Raw genomic sequence first — 9,109 nt, 5'->3', positions numbered from 1 at the left:
AATCGAGGAACTAACACGTGGCACTCCCTCTAACGGCGTCAACCTTGACTTAACGGAAAGGGCAAACGTGAGACGTTTTAACAAAAAAGGCGACCAATTTGAGACTTTTAAAAATTTGGGTACCATTTTGAGATTTTGACTCCAAAATGGGGACTAAAGGCATAATTAAACCAAAATTTAATTGCTGGATAAGAAAATTAAAAGAGATTTATCAACTTCAAAGAACTTGTTCAATAAAAAGTGGAAATCATATATTTAGATAAAAAAAAGTATTTTTTATAAAAACAAATCTTTTAATGTTGACTATTTTATATTAATGAAGATATAACGGAAGACATCCGAAATTTAAAATAAAAAAAAGGTTTAAATACTCTTTTTTATTCAGTTTTGTCTCTCTTTATGTGTTTAATTTTATTTTTTTTCAAAATTATGTTCAATTTTTTTTTTCGTTACCGTCATTTAAATTTATAACAATTGAGTATAGAGGTTAATATGGTTCACATTATCCTTATCATCTATTTCATGACCCTTTATCATTATTGCTACTATTGTTGTCGCCATCACCACAAAACTAAAACCACTACTACTACCTTACAACCACCACTACAGCCATCACCACACTAAACTATCACTACCACCAAATTAAACCTACAATCACCACAACCACCCCTACAACCATCGTCACCACACTAAAATCACCACCATCACTACCAACCCACCACTACACTAAAATCACATTCACCACGATCACACTAAAACTCCTACATCTATGAGTGTTGTTGGTGGGTTTAGTACAATGGTGGTGAGTGTGATGTTAGTGTGGTAGTGGGGTGGTAATGATGATTGTGATTTTAGTGAGGTGGTAGTGGTTGTAGGGGTGTGGTTGTGTTGGTGGTTGTATGGTGATTGTGGTGGTGGTGATAGTGATTGTTGGGTGGTTTTAGCTTGGTGGCGACGATGCCGGTGGTGGGTGTGGTGAAGGGTTATGAAACGGAGGGTGAGAGTGATGAAGAAGTGGATGGTGATGGTAATAATGAAGTAGAGATTGAGGGTAATGAAGTGGAGGGTAAAATTAAATTGAACAAAATTAACAAATAAGGACTTATTTGAACAAAATATAAATAGTCATAATTAAAACAGTCCACGTATCAGTGTCGTGTCAACTTGTACACTCTGTCGTTATTAATTTAAATGGTGTCAACGAAAATGACGAGATTAACATAATTTAGCAAAAGAAAGACCAAATTAAACGCTAAGAAAAAAAAGAGAGAAATCAAATTGAACAAACTTAACCAAAATCTATTTAAGCTTAAAATAAAATAGTTATTAAATATTACATTTAAAAATTATAAGAAAATGAATGAAAATTCTCAGTATTTTTTTATTTGTGCTCTCTATTTATTTGGTACATGAAGTATTAAAAGATAAAAATTGAAAGAGATGATGTACAAAAGTCAGAGTTATATGTCTTATATGAATAAGAAATAGTTTTGTTTAAAATAATTTTATATTAAGATAATGTACAATAGTTATGTCTATCGCATGATATAAATATATATATATATATATATATATATATATATATATATATATATATATATATATATATATATATATGATAGATTATTTTACAGGATTAAATATGTTTTTAGTCCCTTAAATTTTAGTGAAAATTGGAATTAGTCCCTCTTCAAATATTTAGTCTAATTTAGTCTCCCAACTTTAGATATGTGTGAATTTAGTCCTTTTAACCAAATTTTGTTAAGTTTATTTGACGTTTCAAATACGTTTCATGATAGTTTTTAGTTAACGTTGAAGCGGAAATGTGTCAAACGGTGTTAACAACTCAAATATTATTTGTAAAAGTGTTTGAAATATCAAATAAATTTAACAAAATTTGGTTAAAATGACTAAATCCAAACATTTATAAAGTTGGAGGATTAAATTGGACTAAACTTTTGAAGAATGACTAATTTCAATTTTCACCCAAAATTAAAGGACTAAAAACATATTTAACTATATTTTATATTAAGATGTCATATGTTAATTTTAGTAATGGAAAATAATTTTCTTACCGTGGTTAGCTTGGTTACAGGTGTAAAGGTATCAAAGAAATTCAAGCTGAGTAGATCCCTTACAATAGTTATGACTTTATATCCATCCATAGTTTTATCCATCTTTTGTTTAATCTATCCAGTATTGAGGTAAAAACTTTAAGATTAGCAACATTACAAGGCTTGTCACATAATTTTGTAAAAGGAGAGATATTGTCAAGGAATGGTGTAAAGAATACAGTTTATCAAGTATACAACATGAACAACATAACAACAAAATTGTTGAGTAAGATTAGATTGAAAAAGCAAGTTACGGATAACATTAGAAAAAGCAAGTTATGGATAACATAAGAGATATGTATATTTGATCTTACTAGGGGTCTAAATGCAAGTGGTAAGGTTTGGATAATTGTCCACCAGGATCCTACAGCTGGATTCCAACTTCTTTGTCATTCTAATGGGTGGAGCTTCACTTGCAAAGACTATCTAATACTTAAGTCAGTAGGGGAATTTGTATCTATTGTATAAAACAGGGTTTAGTATAAGTATATATTGAGGTGTCCTTTGGTTTAATAAAATGTTCTTATTTATAGTGACATTACCTGTTATGCCAAATGGCAATTTCCTTACTGTGATATTTTGATAGGGCGTGATGTTTTACTGGACATACGGAACGGTTACAATCGTACTACCGAGATTAGCAGGTATGGGAGAGTTCTGGCCAATAGGGTGCGCTGGATCGTAGTGGGCTACATCCTCTATTGGATCAAATAAGTACAATAGTTGAAAGAACAATGCAAGAAGTTATTGTGACAAACACACATGAGGTTAGGCATGAAGTTCTCAAGTTCATCCCAAATAACTCTATGTTTGTTTAAAAACAAGGTTTCCTTGCTTGAGAGAGGAAGCGTCCATTTGAAGTTTGAATATGTGAAGGTCTTCCTAAAAATATCAAGATTTGAGGTCGCTCCATATCTCCTCTCTACCTTGTCCATGCATACTATCATATGGGCACAAACACAAAATACATAACCAAAGATACTACCATATTTATGTAATGATGCCAAGCAAGGTAGATGGATCATTTTCATACAATCCCTAAACTCCACTTTGTTCTCTGCACTAAGGGTTGTAACCATTGTTCTACTCCAAAAATGATAATTGTTAGCATCAAAAACAGGGGAAACTAAACTAGTTGCAAGATTCTCACCGGAATGGATGTACAAAAAGTTATTGCACAATGGGATGTAGATTACATCCTCCATGATGAGCAAGAAAAGAGAAGGGAAAGCAACAGAAAACAAAGAAAGTAAAAGATAATATATATATATTATTAGCTTGCTTCTTAATGCGAGAGATAAAACATTAACGTTATTTGACTTCATTCCATAGATAGAATATGACATAATTACCTCCCGACATGTCAAAGCAAGTTGAAAAAGGAGTTCAATGTACAAGCTGTTTTCTCTTTTCTGAAATGTCAACATAACATTATTTTTCGGTGTGATCAAGCATAAATTTGTGTGAATGAATCTTGGGTTGTCAATCATTATTCAAACTCTGTTTATAGGCAAACAACAATGAAGTTTTGCTAAAGTTGGAAATTGTGAATCAGTAAGAAGAGAAAGTTGGTTTTGCGAAGAAAAATAAAATGTAAGACTTGAAAAAGAACCAAAGGAGATTAAAAGTATGTTTCGTTTATAATATATTTTATTTTCCTGAAATTTTTAAAATTAAAACACAGAAAAAGAGAATTATCTAAGTAAAAGCGTGAACGGCAGGATTCGAACCTGCGCGGGCAGAGCCCACATGATTTCTAGTCATGCCCGATAACCACTCCGGCACGTCCACTTTATATCTGTTTTTAGCATTCTTTCATATAACTATTAAGTTTATTTCATTTTAAGTATTCCATACCATGGTTATTTATCTTTCAAAATAAATGCTTAATTGAAAAAGAAAATGTTCACATATAATAAATAACATTTGTTGGTAAAATAAGAATTTTTTTTTTCAGAAGATTAAACGTCATGACTGGAAATAACAAAAATTAGTTGTAACAATATAGTTTAGGTATAGTTAGTGTAAAAGGGGAAAGGATCAAAACAAATTTATTCAAATAATATTTTCGTAACACAAATCACAATTATTACACAGGAATAGGGTTCCACAGAATCATCTTTCTTATTTTAATATTAAAATTAAGATTTAATACTAAAGTTTCAGCTTTCAAAGAATCAACTTTTCGGTTGCGTGAAAATGAACTACAGAGAAAGAAAATAGTCAGTGAAAAAGAGGCGACAAGTTTTATTTTTATATTGTATTGTTAAAATAATTAAAATTGGTAATTTTGTAACAATTAATTAAGCTCGTAAATAAATAACAATATGCTTAAATATAAGATACGTATATAGCACTCATTGGTACATAATAGATAGACTCGTTTAATAAATTAGTTTAAGTTAAAATGAAGGTATTGTTGGATAAATAATTTAATTTAAACATTTGGATAGTCTGAACTGATTGCTATGTTATGAATGGTGATAATTTCTGTTGTGTTTCTTCGTCCACACATACTTTATGTACCTTTGAATATTTGGCTCAAACAGCTGTAAATTCTAAATTTCCAGAAGATGAGCTCGTGACAGAAGAACGCATCGTAGAATATTGTTTTATACAGTATTTCGCATGCTTGTGTTACCAAAAGCTTTCAGCCATCAGATGGCGTTGTTTTCCAACCATCTCTCTAGGCATGAGTTATGGCAAGGTATTTTTCCATCTTAGAATAATATAGCATTAATTCTCGATCAGACGTAGTTCACATAAACAAGGAGAAAAACTTTCTCAGCTTCTGACAACAAAATCCTGTTTTAAGGTATCCTCAGAATGAATGATTTTCTAATATAGCTTCTTATCGTCATCATCAGCGATTCATGACTTACAAAAAAAATGTCATCAGTACAATTGCATCAGCAACACATTATACTCAAACCATGAGATATGGTATACTGAGTAAATAAATTTTACCTGCAATGTGAATTTTCACGACTCTGGAAGTACGTTGTGCCTAGGGCTAAGCTGAATTCTCGATACTTAAAAACGTGCTTTTTTGTTGCCTGGAAACGTATTGTGATGGTACCCGTACATACTCTAGTCCAGACCTAGATTCTTCTTCATACTTTCATAGACCACATAAGTAATGCTTACAGCCGGCACAACTTTGAGGAGATTCGGAAAGAGTCCCTTGTAGAAACCTACAAAGCCTTCAAGCTGAAAAGTTCTCCGAAAGGCATCAAACATCCCCTTGTACGCATCGGAAGCGTTAGAAGGTTGTGCCTGCAGTCTGAGAAAGATGGTAATGTAAGATTGTCAATAAAGAACATCCTAAGAAAAAAAAAAATAACAACTTTAAAGAATGCGACTAATACGATGCTTCACCCAAATCAATTCTTTTGGGGAAGGAGAACAAAGAAACAGTAATACTGACAAGTGAAAAAAATACCTTGTTCGAATAACCTGCAGTGGATAGACACAAGTAGCTCCAACAGTCCCAGAAATTGTCCCACATCCTAGTTGTACTAGAGGACCAGGTTCTATGAAGGAGAAAAAAGAGTAAAAGGTCTCACTCCAAAGAGAAAAACTTTCAAGAGTTAATCTATCGTAAACAAAATTGAAGCTGTTTATAAAATCAGCCAATTCAGGAGATTTTGTGGCTGCAGTAATAACATACCACTGTCCTTAAGAATATATCTCTTGGACATATCTTTCAAGGTATCATAAGCAGTGAGATCAATGGCTGCATAGGGAATCATGCCAAGCAGTGATGGAACAAGTCCTCTGTAGAAAGCTCGAGGTCCCTCTTGAACCCATATATTCATTGTAAGGGTTCCCAGCTTTGGAACCTTTCCACCTTCAGAGGGACAAGTCTGTAACCTAGTTTTAATGAGATCCATTGGATAGATAGCAGCCTGTGCAACTGCACCAGCCATACCACCTGCAAAAAGCCTCCCAGCAGTACCAATATCTGACTTGCCGCCTTGAGCCTCTCCAATTACCTTTTTCAGCATTTCAAAAGCATAAAATTTGATTGCACTTTCTGGTGCTACCTTCACAATATTCAATCCATTACCCCGGAAAAATCCTAACAGACCATCTTGCTTCAGTATCTTCTTCACTGCTGGCATGATAGAAGCATGTGCAGTTTGAACTTGTAAAACCACCTTCAGACGATCAAGAGGAGCAGTTGCTGTACGAGAAATGCTTCCTGCTACTCCACCAGCTAGAAAGTATTTGCTCCTGTTCGCATGCTTGCTGATGCCTTCAGGAATCACAGCTTGCTCCCCAATGTCAACAAGGCACACCCTCTCCCAATGATGATATATATTTTCAATAGTTGCTTCATGAGGGTAAAGTAGAAGAAAATCTCTCCATTCTTCGAAAGTGATAATTCCATTGTTATCCTTATCAACATGGTCCACAAAGCGAGCAAGCTCCTCGTCATCCATTTCAATCCCTGCAGGATTGAAGCTGCACAAGCTTATTATAAATGCTATTAGGGAGAAACAGATAACACTGAAAAAGCTTCCGCAAAAGGCATAAAGAACATTAAAAAACCATCTTCAAAATCCACTAGAAGTGCACAGATTAGAGCAGATTATGGCACACCAAAAACTAAGCAAGCACAGAAGTAACAAACACATTACAGAATCCATCATAAGAAACTGAACCAGCCTTCCCATGTTTCAAGCATCATGCAGATCCAAAGAATGAACGCAGACTAAAAGTATACATGACAAAGTTAAAAAGACACATCTCAAGTCGCTCTAACTCTAACATTCTTCAAGCATAAAATGTCCGTCAAAAAAGTAAGCAAACCTCTTTCCAATTACAGAATCAATAAATCTGTTTCCTACTAAAAACAGCCTTACCTCAGAAAAAACGTTATCAGCCAGCCAAAACATCAAATGCCAATGTCTTACCTCAACTCTATTTCGCTGTGTTCCAAATTTGATTTCAAATTACCTTAATTTTGTCAGATAAGTTACAGTAAAATTAAATTTGAATAGTAAAATTTAGTATAAAAACTCTCAACTAAACAGAAAGGCAACATTTTCTCTATCTTTATTCATGTTTGCTTTCATGAACAAGCTTGATTGATTCTAACAAACATAAACTAAACACGTTTAGTTTTTGCAAAATTCTTATTGGACACAACTAATCACTATTTGGGGGTAAAAGTCTGTGTAAACAATTCCATGAAAAAGAAAATAAAAAAAATAGTTTTTGTTAAAAGTAAAATCAATCAACTATAGTTATCAGCTTTTAATGAAACTTATTTATTATAAAATTTGAATACGTAAATTGAATTCACTCTACTTTTTAGTTTCAATTTTTTAATCCTACACTGAAGAGTAAGTTAGCCAATATAAAAAGAAGTTTCATTTGAGGAGCAGAAAAGTCTTCGGAAACCTAAATAAAAAGCACTACCAGCTTTAAGAAGGGCTTCGTAGAGCTCTTCAGGGATAATGTTGCCGTCGTGTTCAACATCAATGGCTTGGAAGATGCGGTAAAGCTCCAACTCCTTGTCGTCCATGTAGCGGCGGAACTCGTGGTACTCCACTCTGCCATCGCTGTTGGCGTCGCAAACGTCGCAGAGCTCCCTGGCGTACTTGTACTCCGGCGGAATCTGCAGCGCCGACAAACCGGCCTCTATCTGAGCGACGTCCAGGTAACCGTTGTTGGCGGCGTCGAAGAAATTGAATAGGCTCCTAATACGAACCTCCCTCTCCTCCTTCGTCTCCCCCAACGCCACGAGGAGGTGATCCATCGAAACGACACCGTCTCTGCTCATACGAGCATTCCAATTCCAGATCTGAGCCTCCGCGGTGGTTGGTCCGAGACGTAGTGTAGCAAATACGGGAAAGAGGGGAGACACAAGTCAAAGTTGGTTGAACTGAAACAGTGGAGATCGAGAAACCTGCAAGTAAGTGGGACTTTTTTTATTCCACCTTTTTAGTTCAGATATTTTATTATTTTACCCTATAATCATGAGTTTTATTTTATGGTGTTTAACACGAGGATCGAAAAGGAAAGGAGAAAAAGGGAATTTAATTGGATATTCTTCTCTCCAACATTCTGGAGTGACAAACTTTTAATTTTGTATATACTATAGTCGGTGTCCATAAGCTTTTCGTTCAGTGCTGGCTAATTTTATCCAAAACAAATTGTTACTAAGATAAGATTCCCGTTGCTTCAAATTGCTAGATGACAATTGGAAAGACCCTATGGGGGCAACAATTACTTGTCATCTTACCTACCCAATTGGCCACAATTCAATTCTTAATGGGACAATCTTATGAAATAAGCTTTGTATGAGCCTTACGACTCACTCTTAAGCTCTTAGTAGACTAGCTACCTATATAAAATTTAGTTAGCTATATTGTAAACCTATTCATACTATAAATACAAACATACTTCTAACTTTTACCTTGTCTTCTATCTCAGTTGTAGAACCTCTTTAATTTTGGACTTTACGTGTTCTTAATCCTTTTAATTTTGAGATTTAATGGGTTCTTATTCCTTGACTTTCTCTCTATTATTTTAAAATTAGATTTTTCTCGTTGTACTATATGTACCGACTGATACAGTCGAACGAAATTGGATATAATAACCAAACAATTAAGGAGAAAATTGATCGGTAAACACTAAAATCAGTTAAACACATAATTAGTCTAAACTAGTCAGTAAACAAAATGGATTTGGACTGTAATTAGGTCGTTTCTAATCAAAAGTCCATGGAAAAACTATAAATACATATCAAAAGTATGGTTGTTGGAACATTCATCACGCATTTATTACAACATTAACTGCTTAAACCAATCGAGCTTGAACTAACTTTAGCATTAGAGTATCTTTAGCAAGTATCCACCTATTGGTTGATAACTAGATTACCCGAACAAATAGGAGACAACATTAGAGTGAGCACACCAGGAAATTGTTTAAGTGGATGTTTGACCCTACACTAGAAACATCAAAGTTTATTTGCCTAATGATGT

General features: G+C 34.0%; 1 protein-coding gene and 1 non-coding gene across 4 annotated transcripts; both read right to left on the bottom strand.

The window, feature by feature from the left end:
* Window positions 1-3,823: 3,823 nt before the first annotated feature.
* On the bottom strand, window positions 3,824-3,905 carry TRNAS-AGA. Its single transcript has one exon. It is a non-coding gene; the product is annotated as a tRNA-Ser (tRNA).
* Window positions 3,906-4,711: 806 nt separating this feature from the next.
* On the bottom strand, window positions 4,712-8,454 carry LOC114162999 (calcium-binding mitochondrial carrier protein SCaMC-1-B-like). Of its 3 annotated transcripts, XR_003599341.1 has the most exons (5): window positions 7,542-8,453; window positions 5,785-6,567; window positions 5,557-5,647; window positions 5,082-5,397; window positions 4,712-4,991 (listed from the first exon to the last, which is right to left on the bottom strand). XR_003599341.1 is itself a non-coding variant. In XM_028047035.1 (4 exons), exons 1-4 carry the CDS (start codon window positions 7,903-7,905, stop codon window positions 5,205-5,207), a joined length of 1,431 nt encoding a protein of 476 aa, XP_027902836.1. In that variant the 5' UTR covers window positions 7,906-8,454; the 3' UTR covers window positions 4,712-5,204. The 3 variants fall into 3 exon arrangements, 2 of the variants coding, with proteins under 2 accessions (XP_027902836.1, XP_027902838.1); XM_028047035.1 differs by having other exon boundaries at window positions 4,712-5,397; window positions 7,542-8,454; XM_028047037.1 differs by having other exon boundaries at window positions 4,712-5,397; window positions 5,785-6,581; window positions 7,542-7,654.
* Between the last annotated feature and the right edge of the window lie 655 nt (window positions 8,455-9,109).

This window comes from Vigna unguiculata, chromosome 9 (assembly GCF_004118075.2).
Source record: "Vigna unguiculata cultivar IT97K-499-35 chromosome 9, ASM411807v1, whole genome shotgun sequence".
In the NCBI taxonomy this organism is placed as follows: Eukaryota; Viridiplantae; Streptophyta; class Magnoliopsida; order Fabales; family Fabaceae; genus Vigna; species Vigna unguiculata.
The sequence above is the reverse complement of the archived record's forward strand: the minus strand, read 5'-3'. Positions and strand labels throughout refer to the sequence as shown.

Excerpts from the sequence above, each read along its gene's own strand:
- LOC114162999 (XM_028047035.1), bottom strand. The coding sequence starts at position 7,905 with ATGAGCAGAGACGGTGTCGTTTCGATGGATCACCTCCTCGTGGCGTTG. Across the intron at positions 6,568-7,541 it reads CGAAGCCCTTCTTAAAGCTG|GGATTGAAATGGATGACGAG; the intron begins GTAGTGCTTTTT and ends TCAATCCTGCAG. Across the intron at positions 5,398-5,556 it reads CTGCAGGTTATTCGAACAAG|ACTGCAGGCACAACCTTCTA; the intron begins GTATTTTTTTCA and ends CATCTTTCTCAG.